The sequence below is a fragment of the Capricornis sumatraensis genome, chromosome X (genome assembly GCF_032405125.1).
Source record: "Capricornis sumatraensis isolate serow.1 chromosome X, serow.2, whole genome shotgun sequence".
In the NCBI taxonomy this organism is placed as follows: Eukaryota; Metazoa; Chordata; class Mammalia; order Artiodactyla; family Bovidae; genus Capricornis; species Capricornis sumatraensis.
The window spans coordinates 81,386,035-81,407,070 of record NC_091092.1 but is presented as its reverse complement, the minus strand read 5'-3'; the positions used below and the strand labels follow the sequence as shown (position 1 = coordinate 81,407,070).

At 38.4% G+C, this 21,036-nt stretch overlaps 1 protein-coding gene across 1 annotated transcript in view; it reads right to left on the bottom strand.

Moving 5' to 3' along the window:
- Positions 1 to 21,036, bottom strand: part of OPHN1 (oligophrenin 1) — a 594,204-nt gene that overhangs the window by 343,503 nt on the left and 229,665 nt on the right. The window contains exon 5 of the mRNA XM_068962396.1: positions 20,364 to 20,435. Within this exon, the coding sequence (XP_068818497.1) occupies positions 20,364 to 20,435 (72 nt within the window). The remainder of the gene's footprint in view (positions 1 to 20,363; positions 20,436 to 21,036) is intronic.

The following is a 21,036-nucleotide window of genomic DNA, read 5'->3' as shown; positions in this document are numbered from 1 at the left end:
GACAGGGTTTCATGGGGTTGCAAAGAGTCAGACACGACTGAGAGACTGAGCTGAACTGAACTGATTCAGTTATTCAAAGAAATTATTGATTTTTTTTTTAATATCCATCCATCACAGCCCCACAAAGTTAGGTTCAGAGTGCAGTAGAGTGGAAAGAATATAGTTTCTGTAGCAACACAAATTTGGTTGAAGCTTGCTTGTTAATAACTGTGTCCTTGGACAAGCTATTTGACTATTATGTCTTTACATTCTCATCTATAGGATGTGGACAATAATGCTTAACATATGACGACTTCCCTTGTGACTCAGTGGTAAAGAATCTGCATGCAATGCAGGAGACACAGGTTTAATCCTTGGATCAGGAAGATCCCCTAGAAAAGGAAATGGCAACCCATTCCAGGCAGCCCATTGCCTGGGAAATTCCATGGACAGAGGAGCCTGGTTGGCTACAATCTATGGAGTTGCAAGAGTCAGACACGACTTAGCAACTAAACCACCAGCAAGAAAACATATAGCAAGTACCAAGTAGGTGATAATTATAAGCCTTGTAAAATATTCAATATTAGCTCATAAATCATTTATGAATTACTATCACAAAGCTTAGCTTTTGGGTACCTTAACTACTTGATTCTTCTTGCTAATGTGATCTTGTGGCCACTGAGACCCTAACTGGAGCAGGGGCCAACTAAAATGCAAGTCGTTTGTGGCACATGATGGCGATTTGCAGCTGTTTTCTTCCTCTCCTAAGACACTGGCCTTTGGAATGCACGGCAGACTAACATGCTTGTTTGCATCTACCCAGAATAGCATGTTTGTGCCTTGTTCTATCTTCTGCACATTTTCAAACCAATCTTCCTCCAGAATAAGCCCTTTGCCTAAAGTTCTTTCTTTGATCTTTGTTCATTGAGAAGAAATCTCTTCGGTGAGAACACACTGTATCATAACTATAACACGAGCATCATAAAACATCATTTATTGAAAAGGCTGTCTAATTCCCCATTTTATCTTCTTGCCTCCTTTGTTATAAATTAGTTGACCATATGTGAGAGTTCATTTCTGGCCTCTGTATTCTGCTCCATTGGTCTATTTGGACTGTTTTCGTGCTTTTACCATACTGTTTGGATTTCTATAGCTTTGTATTATAGTGTGAAAATATGAAGTCTGATGCCTCCAATATTCGTCTTTCTCAGTATTACTTTCACTATATGAAGTCTTATGTGGTTCCAAACAAATTTTATAATTATTTGCTTTAGTTCTGTGAAAAAGAGCATTGGCATTTTGATAGGGTTTGCACTGAATCTGTAGCTTGGCCTGGGTAATATGGACATTTAAGCAATATTAATTCTTTCCATCCAAGAACACAGTATATCTTTCCCTCTGTATCATCTTCAGTTTCTTCCATTGGTATCTTAATTCTTCCCCAGTTTTAAGTCTTTTAATTCCTCACTTAGATTTATTCCTAGGTATTTCATTCTCTCTGCTTGATTCTAAATAGGATTGTTCTCTTTATTTTTCTTTCTGATAGTTCATTGTAGATGTATAGAAATGCAACAGATTTTGTATATTAATCTTAAATCCTACAACCTTACCAAACTTATTGATGAGTTCTAGGCAACAAATAACAAATTTTGGAGACAATGTGGAGAAAAGGAAACCCTCGTGCACTGTGGGTAGGAATGTAAATTGGTTCAACAACTATGAGGAACATTATGAACATTCTTCAGAAACTTAAATGTAGAGCTTCAATATGATCCAGCAACTCCATTCCTGGGTATCTATCTGAAGAATATGAAAACACTAATTTCCTTGCAGTATTACTTACAATAGCCTAGATATGGAAGCAACCTAAGTACCCATCAATAGATGAACAGATGAAGATGTAGCATATACACACAATGAAATATTATTCAGCCATAATTAAATGAATTCTTCCTATTTATGTCAACACGGAAGGACCTAGAGAGTATCATAAGTGAAGTAAGTCAGACCAAGAAAGACAAATTCTGTACAATTTTACTTATATGTGGAATCTAAAAATTGAAACAAGTGAACAAATGTAACAAAACAAAAATGAGTTCTAGATCAGGAGAGCAAGCAAATGGTTGCTAGAGGGGAGAGAAGTTTGAGGAGAAAAAAAATAGGTGGGGGAGATTAAGAGGTACAAACTTCCAGATACAAAATAAATGAGTAATGGACATGACATATACAGTATGGAGAATATAGTCAGTAACAATATAATCTTTGTATGGTGACAGATAACAACTGGACTTATCATGGCAATTATTTTGAACATACAGAAAAATCAAATCACTATGTACCACAAACTAAGACAATAGCATAGGTGAGTTATACTTTAAAAACAAACTAACCAATAAACAAACTCATAGAAAAAGAGAGTTTTGTGGCTACCAGAGGCTAGGGGTGAAAGATCGGAAGAATTAGATGTATTCAATCAAAAGGTACAAACATCTGTTTCTAAGATAAATAAGTACAAGAGATATAATGTACAACATAATAAATATAATTAACATGCTGTATATTATATATGAAAGCTGTTAAGAGAGTAAATCCTATGAGTTTTCACCACAAGGAAAAAAAAATCTTTAATTTAGTATCTATGTGAAGTTGATTGATATTCCCTAAATTTATTGTAATAAACATTTTATGATGTAAGTCAAATCATTATAGTATAAACCTTAAACTTATGTAGTGATATCTGTCAAGAAAACTGGAAAGAAAAAGGGTATGAAAAAGAATATTGATACACACACAAAAAAGAGAACTTGATGAGTAGGAAATAGTTGTTTATATTATTTAAAGTAACAGAGTTAATCAACAGAGGAAGCAAAAAGGGTTTTATAATTATTCAAAAGAATTTTAAAGGGAGGAAAAGACAGGTGTCAACAATGCTTTCTTGTATTTAGAGCATGAAGAAATATTTTTAAATTTGATAAATCAAGAAACAGCAATACAAGTATATTTTAAATAGGAAAATAACTACCAAGAGAGTACAAATGAAACTGGTTAAAAATAGATGGCTCTGAGAAATGTAAATCAGAACTACAATTTGGTACCAACTCACACTGGTCAGAATGACCATCATTAAAAATTCTGCAAATAACAAATCCTGGAGAGGCTGGAGAGAAAAGGGAAGACTTCCACACTGTTCTGGGAATATAAACTGGTGCAGCCCCTATACAGAACATTATAAACGGTTCTCAAAAAACTAAAAAGAGAGTTGTCCACCAATCCCAATTCTGGGCATATATCTCAACAAAACTATAACTCAAAAAGATATGTGCATCCTTATATTCATAGCAGCACATCTTACAACAGACAAGACATGGAAGCAACCTAAATATTTATCGACAGATGAATGAATAAAGAAGGTGCAATATGTGTATAAAATTAGGTATTCAATTCAGTTCAGTTCAGTCACTCAGTAGTGTCTGACTGTTTGTGGCACCATGAACTGCAGCACACCAGGCTTCTCCATCCATCACCAACTCCCGGAGTCCACCAAAACCATGTCCACTGAGTAAGTGATGCCATCCAACCATCTCATCCTCTGTCATTCCCTTCTCCTCCAGCCCTCAACCTTTCCCAGCATCAAAGTCTTTTCCAATGAGTCACCTCTTTGCATTAGGTGGCCAAAGTATTGGAGTTTCAGCTTCAATATCGGTCCTTCCAATGAACACTCAGGCCTGATCTCCTTTAGGATGGATTGGTTGGATCTCCTTGCAGTCCAAGGGACTCTCAAGAGTCTTCTCTAACACCACAGTTCAAAAGCGTCACTTCTTCTGCGCTCAGCTGTCTTTATAGTACAAATCAGCATCAATTCTTCTGTGCTCTGCTTTCTTTATAGTCCAGCTTTCAAATCCATATATGACCACTGGAATAACCAGAGCCTTGACTAGATGGACCATTGTGGACAAAGTAATGGCTCTGCTTTTTAATATGCTGTCTAAGTTGGTCATAATTTCCCTCCAAGGAGTAAGCATCTTTTAATTTCATGGCTGCAATCACCAACTGCAGTGATTTTGGAGCCCAGAAAAATAAAGTCAGCCACTGTTTCCACTGTTTCCCCATCTATTTACCATGAAATGATGGGACCAGATGCCATGATCTTAGTTTTCTGAATGCTGAGCTTTAAGTCAACATTTTCACTCTCCTCTTTCACTTTCATCAAGAGGCTCTTTAGTTCTTCTTCACTTTCTGCCCTAAGAGTGGTGTCATCTGCATATTTGAGGTTATTGATATTTCTCCTGGCAATCTTGATTCCATCTTGTGCTTCCTCCAGCCCAGCGTTTCTCATGATGTACTCTGCATATAAGCTAAATAAGCAGGGTGACAATATACAGCCTTGACGTACTCCTTTTCCTATTTGGAATCAGTCTGTTGTTCCATGTCCAGTTCTAACTGTTGCTTCCTGACCTGCATACAGATTTCTCAAGAGGCAGGTCAGGTGGTCTGGTATTTTCATCTCTTTAAGTATTATCTGGCCATTAAAAAAGAATAAAATGATACCATTTACAGTAACATGGATGGACAAAAGATTATTATACTAATTGAAGTAAATCACAGAAAGACAAGTGATATGACTTATAGGTGGAATTGAAAAAAATTTACTAATGAATTCATATACAAAACAGAAATAAACTCTAAGACATAAAAAATAGACTTGTAGTTGCCAAGGGAGATGGGGAAGAGGAGAGAATTTGATTGGGAGTTTGAGACTACCAGAGGCAAATTATTATATATAGAATGGATAAATACCAAGGTCCTATTGAAAGCACAGGGGACTATATTTAATACACTGTAACAAACAATAATGGAAAAGAAAAAAAAAAAGATGCCTCTGAGAAGGAATGAAAGAGTGGAGACTGCTGAGTCTCTTTACAGATCTTATTATACTATGGACTAAGAAGGTCTACTGCCATTTCAGCAAATGAAAGCTGTTGCAGCCATCAAGTCATCACCCATTGCATCCACCTCCAACTGTGCACTCTGAGGGAATTCAGGATTGAGTAAAACAGGATACTGGCCCTAATAGTTATGATACATATCAAAGGAATGATCTCAATGAGCCTAGGCTCTTGCTTCTTTCCATACACTAGAAAATTCATATGCTGGTTTCATTAACCTGAGATGCCCACTTTTCTTTAATTAACAGTAATCTTTTTAAGTTCTAACTGGCCGATTTTTGCTGCAAAAAAAACCAACATATCCTGGCTCATGCCTTACCTGATCAGAGCTGTGTCTTTTCAAATTTCAGGTGGTGCATTTTTTTCAGTCAACAATACTATATCATTTGAAATTATATATGTTGGGAGGGACTATATGTAATTTCAATCTTCAGAATGCAAAAACTACAAACTATTTTTTGAAAAGTGAAGCATTATAAAATGGGATTAGTCTAATATGACTAGAGAAGTCTCTACATATGGACATCACCAGATGGTCAACACCTAAATCAGATTTATTATATTTTTTGCAGCCAATGATGGAGAAGCTCTATACAGTCAGCAAAAACAAGACCAGGAGCTAACTGTGGCTCAGATCATGAACTGCTTATTGCCAGATTCAGACTGAAATCGAAGAGAGTGGGGAAAACCACTAAACCATTCAGGTATTACCAAAATCAAATCCCTTATGATTATACAGTGGAAGTGAGAAATAGATTTATGGGACTAGTTCTGATAGACAGAGTGCCTGATGAACTATGGACCGATGTTTGTGACATTGTACAGGAGACAGGGATCAAGACCATCCCCATGGAAAAGAAATGCAAAAAAGCAAAATGGCTGTCTGGGGAGGCCTTACAAATAGCTGTGAAAAGAAGAGAAATGAAAAGCAAAGGAGAAAAGGAAAGATATACCCATTTGAATGTAGAGTTTCAAAGAATAACAAGGAAACGTAAGAAAGCCTTCCTCAGTGATCAGTGCAAAGAAATAGAGGAAAAAATAGAATGGGAAAGAGTAGAATTCTCTTCAAGAAAATTAGAGATACTGAGGGAACATTTCATGCAAAGATGGGCTTGATAAAGGACAGAAATGGGATGGACCTAACAAAAGCAGAAGATATTAAGAAGAGGTGGCAAGAACACACAGAAGAACTGTACAGAAAAGATCTTCACGACCCAGATAATCACGATGGTGTGATCACTCACCTAGAGCCAGACATCCTGGAATGTGAAGTCAAGTGGGCCTTAGAAAGCATCACTATGAACAAACCCAGTGGAGGTAATGGAATTCCAGTTGAGCTATTTCAAATCCTAAAAGATGACACTGTGAAAGTGCTGCACTCAACATGCCATTAAACTTGAAAGACTCAGCAGTGGCCACAGGACTGGAAAAGTTCAAGTTCCATTCAAATCCAAAAGAATGATAATATAAAAGAATGTACAAACAACCACACTACAGCCCTCATCTCACACGCTAGTAAAGTAATGCTCAAAACTCTCCAAGCCAGGCTTCCGCAATACGTGAACCATGTACTTCCAGATGTTCAAGCTGGTTTTAGAAAAGGCAGACGAACCAGAGATCAAATTGCCAACATCCGCTGGATCATGGAAAAAGCAAGAGAGTTCCAGAAAAACATCTATTTCTGCTTTGTTGACTATGCCAAAGCCCTTGACTGTGTAGATCACAATAAACTTTTGAACATTCTGAAAGAGATGGGAATACCAGACCACTTGACCTGCCTCTTGAGAAATCTGTATGCAGGTCAGGAAGCAACAGTTAGAACGGGACATGGAACAACAGACTGGTTCCAAAGAGGAAAAGGAGTATGTCAAGGCTGTATACTGTCACTCTGCTTATTTAACTTATATGCAGAGTACATCATGAGAAACGCTGGGCTGGAGGAAGCACAAGCTGGAATCAAAATTGCTGGGAGAAATATCAATAACCTCAGATATGCAGATGACACCACCCTTATGACAGAACGTGAGAAAGAACTAAAGAGCCTCTTGATGAAAGTGAAAGAGGAGAGTGAAAATGTTGACTTAAAGCTCAGCATTCAGAAAACTAAGATCATGGCATCCGGTCCCATCACTTCATGGGAAATTGATGGGGAAACAGTGTCAGACTTTATTTTTCTGGGCTCCAAAATCACTGCAGATGGTGATTGCAGCCATGAAATTAAAAGACGCTAACTCCTTGGGAGGAACGTTATGACCAATCTAGATAAGATATTATAAAACAGAGCCATTACTTTGTCAATAAGGGTCCATCTAATCAAGGCTATGGTTTTTCCATTAGTCAAGTATGGATGTGAGATTTGGACCATAAAGAAAGCTGAGCTCTGAAGAATTGATGCTTTTGAACTGTGGTGTTGGAGAAGACTCTTGAGAGTCCCTTGGATGGCAAGGAGATCCAACCACTCCATCCTAAAGGAGATCAGTCCTCGGTATTCATTGGAAGGACTGATGTTGAAGTGAAACTTCAATACTTTGGCCACCTGATGTGAAGAACTTTTGCATTTGAACAAAACCCTGATGCTGGGAAAGACTGAGGCAGAAGGAGAATGGGACTACAGAGTATAATATGGATGGCATCACCGACTCAATGGACCTGAGTTTGGCTAAACTCTGGGAGCTGGTGATGGACACAGAGGCCTGGTTTGCTGCGGTTCATGGAGTTACAAAGAGTCGGACACTACTGAGCGACTGAACTGAAGTCTTATAAAGTTGTAGATGACACATTAAAATTAGAAGAAGACAAATGTCTATCTAACTGCATAAATACACAAATTGCCATATGGAGGTTGAAAGACATATGCTCTTTAATTGGAAAAGTGAAATGGATCAGATTTTAGCAAAAAGAAGTGGTTTATGGACTTTTTACCTAATAGAGTTCTGTTTAAAAACAAATACTGCCCCAAAAATCTGGTTTATAAAACAGACCCAAAGGAAACTCCCGTGCTTGAAGGAGAGAATTAGGAGCTCCAATCAAAAGATCACATCTACACAAAAAACTACAATAAAGAGGACATGTTTGAGATCACTTGACCCACAATTTTGATGCCAAAACCCTGGCTCTTTGTGCATCGATTCTCAACAGAAACATGGATACAGAGCTATAGAGAAGACAGAAAGAGTGGCTATATTCCTTTGCCAGGCAAAGGGGGATCACAGTAGGCCAGCACCTCAAGAACTGTACCCCCCACGCCCTAGGGAATAAGGAAAGGTTATATAGTTAGGACTCCTGGTCTGAGGTAATGTGATAAGGATCAAGCAGTAACAGTCTTACATTCTTCTTTCTTCTGCAGAGATTCAAAAGGGTGTGGCTGCTGAAAAAATTAAAATGTCTAAGAGTGAACGTCAACATTCTAGGAATCAGTGAACTAAAATGGACTGGAATGGGTGAATTTAACTCAGAGGACCATTATATCTACTACTGTGGGCAGGAATCCCTCAGAAGAAATGGAGTAGCCATCATGGTCAACAAAAGAGTCCAAAATGCAGTACTTGGATGCAATCTCAAAAACAACCGAATGATCTCTGTTAATCTCCAAGGCAAACCATTCAATATCACAGTTATCCAAGTCTATGCCCTAACCAGTAACGCTGAAGAAGCTGAAGTTGAACAGTTCTATGAAGACCTAAAAGACCTTTTAGAACTAACACCCAAAAAAGATGTCCTTTTCATTATAGGGGACTGGAATGCAAAAGTAAGAAGTCAAGAAACACCTGGACTAACAGGCAAATTTGGCCTTGGAATGCAGAATGAAGCAGGGCAAAGATGAATAGAGTTTTGCCAAGAAAATGCACTGGTCATAGCAAACACCCTCTTCCAACAACACAAGAGAAGACTCTACACGTGGACATCACCAGATGGTCAACACCGAAATGAGATTGATTATATTCTTTGCAGACAAAAGTGGAGAAGCTCTATACAGTCAACAAAAACAAGACTAGGAGCTGACTGTGGCCCAGATCATGAACTTCTTATTACCAAATACAGACTCAAATTGAAGAAAGTAGGGAAAACCGCTAGACCATTCAGGTATGAACTAAATCAAACCCCTTATGATTATACAGTGGAAGTGAGAAATAGATTTAAGGGACTAGATCTGATAGATAGAGTGCCTGATGAACTATGGAATGAGGTTCGTGACATTGTACAGGAGACAGGGATCAAGACCATCCCCATGAAAAATAAATGCAAAAAAGCAAAATGGCTGTCTTAGGAGCCCTTACAAATGGCTGTGAAAAGAAGAGAGTTGAAAAGCAAAGGAGAAAAGGAAAGATGTAAGCATCTGAATGCAGAGTTCCAGAGAATAGCAAGAAGAGATAAGAAAGCCTTCCTCAGTGATCAATGCAAATAAATAGAGGAAAACAACAGAATGGGAAAGACTAGAGATCTCTTCAAGAAAATTAGAGATACCAAGGGAATATTTCATGCAAAGATGGGCTCGATAAAGGACAGAAATAGTATGGACCTAACAGAAGCAGAAGATATTAAGGAGAGGTGGCAAGAATACACAGAAGAACTGTACAGAAAAGATCTTCATGACCCAGATAATCATGATGGTGTGATCACTCATCTAGAGCCAGACATCCTGGAATGTGAAGTCAAGTGGGCCTTAGAAAGCATCACTACGAACAAAGCTAGTGGAGGTGATGGAATTCCAGTTGAGCTGTTTCAAATCCTGAAAGATGATGCTGTGAAAGTGCTACACTCAATATGCCAGCAAATTGGGAAAACTCAGCAGTGGCCACAGGACTGGAAAAGGTCAGTTTTCATTCCAATCCCAAAGAAAGGCAATGCCAAAGAATGCTCAAGCTACCGCACAATTGCACTCATCTCACATGCTAGTAAAGTAATGCTCAAAATTCTCCAAGCCAGGATTCAACAATACATGAACCGTGAACTTCCAGATGTTCAAGCTGGTTTTAGAAAAGGGAGAGGAACCAGAGATCAAATTGCCAACATCCGCTGAATCATGGAAAAAGCAAGAGAGTTCCAGAAAAACATCTATTTCTGCTTTATTGACTATGCCAAAGCCTTTGACTGTGTGGATCACAATCAACTGTGGAAAATTCTGAAAGAGATGGGAATACCAGACCACCTGACCTGCCTCTTGAGAAATCTGTATGCAGGTCAGGAAGCAACAGTTAGAACTGGACATGGATCAACAGACTGGTTCCAAATAGGAAAAGGAGTACGTCAAGGCTGTATATTGTCACCCTGCTTATTTAACTAATATGCAGAGTACATCATGAAAAACCCTGGACTGGAAGAAACACAAGCTGGAATCAAGATTGCCAGGAGAAATATCAATAACCTCAGATATGCAGATGACACCACCCTTATGGCAGAAAGGGAAGAGGAACTAAAAAGCCTCTTGATGAAAGTGAAAGAGGAGAGTGAAATAGTTGCCTTAAAGCTCAACATTCAGAAAACGAAGATCATGGCATCCGGTCCCATCACTTCATGGGAAATAGATGGGGAAACAGTGGAAACAGTGTCAGACTTTATTTTGGGGGGCTCCAAAATCACTGCAGATTGTGATTGCAGCCATTAAATTAAAAGACGCTTACTCCTTGGAAGAAAAGTTATGACCACCTAGATAGTATATTCAAAAGCAGAGACATTACTTTGCCAACTATGGTCCGTCTTGTCAAGGCTATGGTTTTTCCAGTGGTCATGTATGGATGCGAGAGTTGGACTGTGAAGAAGGCTGAGTGCCGAAGAATTGATGCGTTTGAACTGTGGTGTTGGAGAAGACTCTTGAGAGTCCCTTGGATTGCAAGGAGATCCAACCAGTCCAATCTGAAGGATATCAGTCCTGGGATTTCTTTGGAAGGAATGATGCTAAAGCTGAAACTCCAGTACTTTGGCCACCTCATGAGAAGAGTTGACTCATTGGAAAAGACTCTGATGCTGGGAGGAATTGGGGGCAGGAGGAGAAAGGGACGACCGAGGATGAGATGGCTGGATGGCATCACTGACTCAATGGACGTGAGTCTGAGTGAACTCCAGGAGTTGGTGATGGAAAGGGAGGCCTGGCATGCTGCGATTCATGGTGTCGCAAAGAGTCGGACATGACTGAGTGACTGAACTGAACTGACAGCAACTCTAATGGCCAGGTCTCTTAATCTTGATGAACTTCTCTAGTTCCTTAAATCTTGCCTCAGGTGGTTTCTGGGCTGCTCCTCACATGATTAGCAAGGGTTTGAATTTGCCCTTTGGAACTCAGGGAAGATCATGGAGGCTGGAGTCCTGCCTACAGGAAATAGGGAAGAAAATGTCTTCCATGTCCAGGAACTCAACAGTGCCCTGATTGGCATCTATATGATATTTGGGAAGGGAACCATCTGACAACCATTTATTTAGAAGCTACTGTATAACAGAAATCACATTGGCTAATCTGATGGGAACCACTGTCTTTGTGAAATGACTCAGCTACAAAACAGCTTTCTGACATTCAGAGTATTGAAAGAGCCTATCCACTGGGGCCTAAACAAACAAGTTAAAGTGACAATAGATTCAACTGGCATACAAATTAACTCTGCAAATGGATTGATTTGCATTATCTAGCAAAAGAGTCCCTGAGCAACAGCTCAAAATCTGTCCATTCAGGACCCACAAGAGATTACTGAGTATCACGAGTCACCCCTTATGATGCTTGACCCATCACCGTTTCACAAATTTCACATAAGACATTTTACTATTTCAGTGTTGTTTGAAGAGTATCACCCCATTTGCAAGTCTGATACTGTAAAAAACAATATTGCATAGGAACCTGGAATGTTAGGTCCCTGAATTAAGCTAAATTGAAAGTGGTCAAACAGGAGATGGCAAGAGTGAACGTTGACATTTTAGGAATCAGTGAACTAAAATGGGCTGGAATGGGCAAATTGAATTCACATGACCATTTTATCTACTACCGCAGGCAAGAATCCCTTAGAAGACATGGAGTAGCTCTCAAAGTCAACAAAAGAGGCTAAAATGCAGTTCTTCAGTACAATCTCAAAAATGACAAAATGATTTCTGTTCTTTTCCAAGGCAAACCATTCAATATCACAGTAATCCAAATCTATGTCACATCCACTAATGCCAAAGATGCTGAAGTTGAATGATTCTATGAAGACCTATAAGATTTTCCAAAATTGACACCAAAAAAAGATGTCCTTTTCATCATAGGGGACTGGAATACAAAAGTAGGAAGTCAAGAGATATCTGGTGTAACAGGCAAGCTTGGTCCTTGACTACAAAATGAAGGAGGGCAAAGGCTAACAGAATTTTGCCAAGAGAACCCACTGCTCATAGCCAACACCATCTTCCAACAACACAAGAGAAGACTCTACACACGGACATCACCAGATGGTGAATACCAAAATCAGATTCATTCTATTATTTGCAACCGAAGATGGAGAAGCTTTATACGGTCAGCACAAACAAGACTGGGAGCTAACTTTGGCTCAGAATGTGAACTCCTTATTGTCAAATTCAGACATAAATTGAAGAAAGTAGTGAAAACCACTAGATCACTCAGGCATGACTTAAATCAAATCTCTTACACAGTGGAAGTGACAAATGGATTCAAGAGATTAGATCTGATAGATTGAGTGCCTGAAGAACAATGGACTGAGGTTCATGACACTGTACAGGAGGCAGCGATCAAGACCATTCCCAAGAAGAAGAAATGAAAAAAGGCAAATGGTTGTCTGAGGAGGCTGCTGCTGCTGCTAAGTTGCTTCAGTCATGTCCGACTCTGGGTGACCCCATAGACGGCAGCCCACCAGGTTCCCCTGTCCTCAGGATTCTCCAGGCAAAAACACTGGAGTAGCTTGCCATTTCCTTCTCCAATGCATGAAAGTGAAAAGTGCAAGTGAAGTCACTCAGTGGTGTCTGACTCTTTGCAACCCCATGGACTGCAGCCTACCAGGCTCCTCCATCCATGGGATTTTCCAGGCAAGAGTATTGGATAGTCTAATACATACAAGGTCACTGACGCTGAAAAGAGTCACTGCATGTCTCATCCTATGACCTCAGTCCTCAGAACTGTGTGCAGCTTTACTCAATTCTTGGAATAGGAACTGATAAGGAACAGAGAATCTTTGAGGAATAGAAAACAACATGCAGGAATCCTCCTGTTAAATGTTCCCTGACAAATCCAATTTACCATTGCAACAAAAACAATAAAATACTTAGGAATAAATTTACCTAAAGAAACAAAAGACTTATATACAGAAAACTATAAAACACTGAGCAAGAAAGCAAAGATGACACAAATAGGTGGAGAAATATACCATGTTTTTGAATTGGAAGAATCAATATAGAGAAAATGAGTATACTACCCAAAGCAATCTATAGAGTCAACCAATCACTATCAAGCTACCAACAGTATTCTGCACAAAACTACAACAAATAATTTTACAGTTTGTATGGAAACACAAAAAACCTTGAATAGCCAAAGAATCTTCAGAAAAAATGGACCTGGAGGAATCAACCTTCCTGACTTCAGAATATATTATAAAACTACAGTCCTCAGGACAGTATGGTACTGGCACAAAGACAGAAATATAGGTCAATGAAAGAAAATAGAAAGACCAGAGATAAATCCATGCACCTATGGACATCTTATCTTTGACAAAGGAGGTAAAAATATACAATGGAGAAAAGACAATCACTTTGACAAGTGGTGCTGAGAAAACTGGTCATCCACTTGAAAATGAATGAAACTAGAAACCTTTCTAACACCATACACAAAAATTGACTCAAAATGTATTAAAGATCTAAATGTAAGACCAGAAACTATAACACTTTTAGAAGAAAACAAAGGCAAAACACTCTGACATAAATCACAGCTGGATCATCTATGATATACCTTCCAGAGTAATGGATTAAAACAAAATTCAACAAATGGGAACTAATTAAACTTAAAAGGTTTTGCACAAGGAAAGAAACTACAAGCAAGGTGATAAGGAAGCCTTTAGAATGGGAGGACATAACAGCAAACGAAGCAACTGACAAGCAAAATTAATCTCCAAAATATACAAGCAGCTCATGCAGCTCAATACCAGAAAAATGAACAACTCAATCAAAAAGTGGGCCAAAGAACTAAACAGACATCTCTCCAAAGACATACAGATGGCTAATAAGCACATGAAAAGATGCTCAAAATCACTCATTATTTGAGAAATGCCAATCAAAACCACCGTGAGGTATCATCTCATACTGGTCAGAATGGTTGCCATCAAAATGTCTACAAACAATAAATGCTGGAGAGGGTGTGGATAAAAGGGAACCCTGTTACACTCAGTGGGAATGCAAACTGGGACAGCCAACTATGGAGAACAGTGTGAAGATTCCTTAAAAACCTGGAAATAGAACTGCCATATGATCCAGCAATCCCACTGCTGGGCATACACACCAAGGAAACAAGAACTGAAAGAGACACGTGTACCCCAGTGTTCATTGCAGTACTGTTTACAACAGCCAGGACATGGAAGCAACCTAGATGTCCATCGGTAGACGAATGGATAAGGAAGTCATGGTACATACACAAAATGGAATATTACTCAGTTATAAAAAAAGGACACATTTGAATCAGTTCTAATTAGGTGAATGAAACTGGAGCCTATTATACAGAGTGAAGTGAGTCAGAAAGAAAAACGCCAACACAGTATATTAATGCATATGTATGGAAAATAGAAAGACAGTAATGATGATCCTATATGCAAGGCAGCAAATGAGACATAGATGTAAAGAACAGATTTTTGGACTATGTGGGAGAAGGCAAGGGTGGGATGATTTGAGAGAATGGCAGTGAAACATGTATATTATCATATGTAAAATAGATGACCAGTTCAAATTCGATGTATAAAGCAGGGCACTCAGTCGGTGCTCTGGGACAACCCAGAGGGTTGGGGGTGGGGAGGGAGATGAAGGGAGGTTCAGGATGGGGGGTCACATGTGCACCCACGTCTGATCTGTGTCAATGTGTGACAGGGGCCACCAGTGTTGTGAAGTGGTTGTCCTCCAGTTAAGATAAATAAAATTTTAAAAAGTAGAAATTAAAAAAGAAACGTACAAATGATAGCACAGAAATGAATCATAGAAAACTACTACAAGAATTATATGTCTGTAAAGTGTACAACTCATAAGACATAAGGAATTTTGTAGAAAGCCTTCGAAGACCAAACCAGAAAGAAAAAGAAAACATGAAAAGAACAATCACAAGTACTGAAATTGTACCATAACTTTAAAATTTCCAACAAACAAAATTCCATGACTACAGGGCTTGAAAGGTAAATACTATCAAATATTAAGACGAGATAACACCTATCCTTCTGAACTCTGAAAACTTGCAGATGAAGACTCAAGCTCATTCTATGAGGCCACCATCAGCCTGATAGCAAAACCAGAAAAAGATATCACACACATACACACAAAATTAAATGCCAATATCACTGCTGAACATATAAGCTAAAATCCTCAGGAAAATACTAGAAAATTCCAATCACCAACACATTAAAAGGATCATACACCATGATCAAATGTGATTTATTCAAGTATGCAAATATTCTTCAATATATACAAATCAAAGCAATGTCCCACGTTAACAAACTGAAGAATAAAAAACATAATCATCTCAAAAGATGAAGAAAAAGCTTTTTAAAAACTTCAACAACCATTTATAATAAAAACTCTCCATAAAGTAGGCATAGAGGGAATGTATCTCAACACAAAGGAAAACAGACAAACACACAGCAAACATCATTCTCAATGTTGAAAAAGTGAAAGCATTTCCTGTAAGATATGGAAAAAAACAAGAATATTCACTCTCACCACTTTAGTTCTACATAGCTAGCCACAGCAACTAGAGAAGAAAAAGAAAAGAAATCCAAAATGGAAAAGAAAATTGTCACTGTTTGCCCATGACAAGATACTATACATAGGAAATCCTAAAGATGCTACAAGAAAACTACTCGAGCTTATCAATGGATTTGGAAAAGTTGCAGGATACAAAATTAATACATAAAGATCTCTTGCATTTCTACACACTAACAACAAAATATCAGAAAGAAAAATTAAGGAAATAATTCCAATTCTCATCACATTAGAGAGAATAAATACAATGAACAAATCTACCTAAAACAACAACAACAACAAAAAATCGTACTCAGAAAATTAAGTCACTGATGAAAGAAATCAAAGATGACAAAACAGATGGAGAGATATACCATGTTCTTGGATTAGAAGAATCAATGCTGTGAAAATGACTATACTACCCAAAGAAATGTACAGATTCAAGCAATATCTATCAAATTATCAATGTTGTTTTTCATAAAATTAGAACAAAAATTTTTACAATTCATATGGAAACACAAAAGACCACAAATAGCCAAAGCAGTCTTGAGAAAAGAAAACAGATTTGGAAGAATCAGGCTCCTTGACTTCAGACTATACTACAAAATTATAGTAATCAAAATAGGATGATACTGGCACAAAAACAGAAATATAGATCAATGGGATAGGGTAGGAAGTCCAGAAAAAAACTTATGCAACTAAGGTAAACTAATCTATGCCAAAGGAGGCAAGAATATATGATGGGTAAAAGATAGTTTCTTTAGTAAGTAGTACTGGGAAAATTGGATAGCAACATGTAAAACTGAGATTAGAACACTCCCTAAAACCATACAAACTAGTCAGCCTAAAGGAAATCAACCCTGAATATTCATTGGAAAGATTCATGCTGAAGCTTCAATACTTTGGCCATCTGATGCAAAGAGAGAACTCATTGGAAAAGACCCTGATGCTGGGAAAGATTAAAGGCAGGAGGAGAAGGGGATGACAGAGGATGAGATGCTTGGATGTCATCACTGACTTATTGGACATGAGTTTGAACAAACTCTGGAAGATAGTGAAGGACAGGGAACCCTGGCATGCTGCAGTCCTCGGGGTCGCAAAGAGACAGACACGACTCAGCAACTGAACAATACCACCACCACCATACATAAAAGTAAACTCAAAGTGGATTAAAGACAACGTAAGATCTGATACTATAAAACTCCTAGAGGAAACTATAGGTTGAACACTCTCTGACATAAATGACTACAAGCCTTTTTTTGACCCACCTCTTAGAGTAATGAAAAAAAAAAATAAATTAATTAAACTTAAAAGCTTGTGCACAGCAAAGGAAACCATAAATAAAACAAAAGGACAACCCATAAAATGGGAGAAAATATTTGAAAATGAAATGTCCAAAAAGGAATCAACCTACAAAATATAAAAACAGCTCCTGTAGCTCAATATCAATAAAATCAGTAACCCAATCAAAAAATGCACAGAAAACCTAAGGATACATTTCTCCCAAGAAATCATACTGATGGCCAAAAAGCACATGAAAAATGCTCAATGTCATTAATCATTCAGTTCGGTTCAGTTCAGCTCAGTCGCTCAGTCGTGTCTGACTCTTTGCGACCCCATGAATCGCAGCACGCCAGGCCTCCCTCTCCATCACCGACTCCCGGAGTTCACTCAGACTCACATCTATCGAGTCAGTGATGCCATCCAGCCATCTCATCCTCGGTCGTCCCCTTTTCCTCCTGCCCCCAATCCGTCCCAGCATCAGAGTCTTTTCCAATGAGTCAACTCTTTGCATGAAGTGGCCAAAGTACTTGAGTTTCAGCTTTAGCATCATTCCTTCTAAAGAACAACCAGGACTGATCTCCTTTAGAATGGACTGGTTGGATTTCCTTGCAGTCCAAGGGACTCTCAAGAGTCTTCTCCAACACCACAGCTCAAAAGCATCAATTCTTCGGTGCTCAGCTTTCTTCACAGTCCAACTCTCACATCCATACATGACCACAAGAAAAACCGTAGCCTTGACTAGATGGACCTTTGTTGGCAATGTCTCTGCTTTTGAATATGCTATCTAGGTTGGTCATAACTTTCCTTCCAAGGAGAAAGCGTCTTTTAATTTCATGGCTACAATCACCATCTGCAGTGATTTTGGAGCCCCCAAAAATAGTCTGACACTGTTACCACTGTTTCCCCATCTATTTCCCATGAAGTGATGGGACCAGATGCCATGATCTTCGTTTTCTGAATGTTGAGCTTTAAGCCAACTTTTTCACTCTCCTCTTTCACTTTCATCAGGAGGTTTTTTAGTTCCTCTTCTCTTTTTGCCATATGGGGGTGTCATCTGCATATCTGAGGTTATTGATATTTCTCCTGGCAATCTTGATTCCAGCTTGTGCTTCTTCCAGCCCAGCATTTCTCATGATGTACTCTGCATTAATTATTAGAGAAATGCAAATAAAAACTACAATGAGGCATCATTTCAAAAACTTCAGAATGGCCATCATCAAAGAAATCTATAAAGAATAAATGCTGGAGAGGGTGTGGAGAAAAGGGAATCCTCACACACTGTTGGTGAGAATGTAAAATGACACAGCCACTATGCAGAACACTATAAAGATTCCATAAAAATCTATTAATAAAAGTAGAACTACCATATGACCCAGCAATCCCACTACTGGGCATATACCCATAGAAAAAAGGAATTCAAAAAGATACCTGCACCCCAATATTCATTGAAATAGCTAGGAGATGGTATGACAGGGCTGTATATTGTCACCCTGTTTATTTACCTTACATGTAGAATACATCATGTAAAATGTTGGGCTGCATGAATCACAAGCTGAGTCAAGACTGTCAGGGAAAATATCAACAACCTCAGATATGCAGATGATACAAATATAATGGCAGAGAGTGAAGACAAACTAAAGATCTCTTGATGAAGATGAAAGAGGAGTATGAAAAAGCTGGCTTAAAACTCAACATTCAAAAAACTAAGATCATGGCATCCAGTCCCATCACTTCATGGCAAATAGATGGGGGAAAAGTAGAAACAATGGTAGATTTTGTTTTCTTGGGTGCCAAAATCACTGCAGATGGTTACTGCAGCCATGAAATTAAAAGATGCTTGCTCCTTGGATGAAAAACTATGACAAACCTACACTGCATAGTAAAAAACAGAGACATCACTTAGCAGACAAAGGTCCATTTAGTCAAAGCTATGGTTTTTCCAGTTCATGTATGGATGTGAGAGTTGAACTATAAAGAAATCTGAGCATTAAAGAATTGATGCTTTTGAACTGCGGTGCTGGAGAAGACTCGAGAGTTCCTTGAACTGCAAGGAGATCAACCAGTCAATCTTAAAGGAAATCAATCCTGAATATTCATTGGAAGGGCTGATGCTGAAGCGGAAGCTCCAATACTTTGGCCACCTGATGCAAAGAGCCAACTCATTGGAAAAGACCCTGATGCTGGGAAAGATTGAAGGCAAAAGGAGAGTGGGTGGCAGAGGATTAGATCATTAGATAGCATCACGAACTGAGTGGAAATGGGTTAGAGCAAACTCTGGGAGAATGTGTAGGACAGGGAAGCCTGGCAGGCTGCAGTCCATGTGATAGCAAAGAGTTGAACACAGTTTATCAACTGAACAACAACAGGACATGGAAGCATCTTAGAAAACTCATTGGCAATAATTTATCCATCAATGGAACTTTGGGCTGTTTCCAGTTTGAGGGCTATTATGAATAAAGTTTCTCCAAATATTCTCATGAAAAAGAAGAAATTTGACAGTTATTCAGGCCCCTTCACAAGACACTGGGGAATCAGAGAGATCCATGGGAATTTGACATTATCTGGTACAATGCTGCCAAGTAGAAATTTCTACAATAATGGAAATGTTCTATGTTTGCACTATCCAATACAACAGCCACTAGCCACATGTGACTCATTAAGCATTTGAAATGTGACTAGCATGTCTGAGAAACTAATTTTGTTTTCTTTATATAGTTTTTGGCTACCATATTGGATAGCACAGATATAGACAGTATAGTTTAATGGAAAGAATGTGGGATTTGAAGCTAAATAGATCCTCAGTTTTAAATCTCAGTGACTGTCAGTTACTAATTACATCATGATAATTTTGGTCATGTTATTAATCTTGTTCAAACTTCAGTTTCCTTATTTGTAAAATGGGGATAATATCAGAACCTCACAGGTTTGTTGTGATTAAGAGAATGAATGTAAAACACCTAGCCCAGGGCTTGGCACATAGTAAGTCATCTTTAAATAATATCTATTATTATCAAGTTCCCCATTTGCCATATGGAGAATCTGAAGCTCCAAAAGGAGAAGTATCTTGTCCACCGTTACAGAGGTAGCTGGAAGCACAGTCAGGAGCCAAATCCAGATTTTCTCACTTTCTGATAAGAAGTTTTCTTATAGAGATGAATCCTCCTCAAGCTTGAAGGGTGAAGGGTGGTAGCCCAAACAACTATCCACATGCTATATATATAAAAAAAAAAATCTACACACATAGAGAAAATGTACCTTTGTGAAGCCTATTTGTTCCTTCCGGAAATTTTCCAGGGGTTTGATCAGCAAATCACTAGCATTGTGTACCTAGAGAAAAAGAAAAAACATAAAAATAACTTTCAAATTAGCAAGGTTCAGATTCAAGATTCATTGTTACTAAAATATTTCCTTATAATACACCATCAATGCGTATTAGTGCAAAATGTTACCTGGTGCAAAATGTTAACTAGTTTGCTGGTTTGTTGGGTTTTGTTACTGTCTTCCCATATTGGTCTTTTAAAATCCAATGCTTTCAGAGAAAATGAGAAAGGAAACATTAGGGGCCTTTCTCTGTAACTTTACTGGTAGTATGATCTGAGTTTTTAATTGATAAATATCCAGAGTTATGACCAGAAACAGACACAGGAAGCCTGAAGTATATGTGGAAAAGAGACAAAAAGGGGAATGCAAAAACACATGAAAAGGGCAATTGCACCAAGTACAAATCATTTCATGGGAAGAAAACGAGTTAATAGTAATAGCACCAGGAAATATCCCAGTATAAACTGTTTTCTAGCCCTGCCCTGGTTTGTCATAAAGCCAGAACATTTCCCTCAGAACTAGGAATTTATTACAGCATCACAGAGAATACTGGACCAGGCCTTCAAAAGACGTAACTGTATGCTCAGAACCTGACAGGAACAGCCTT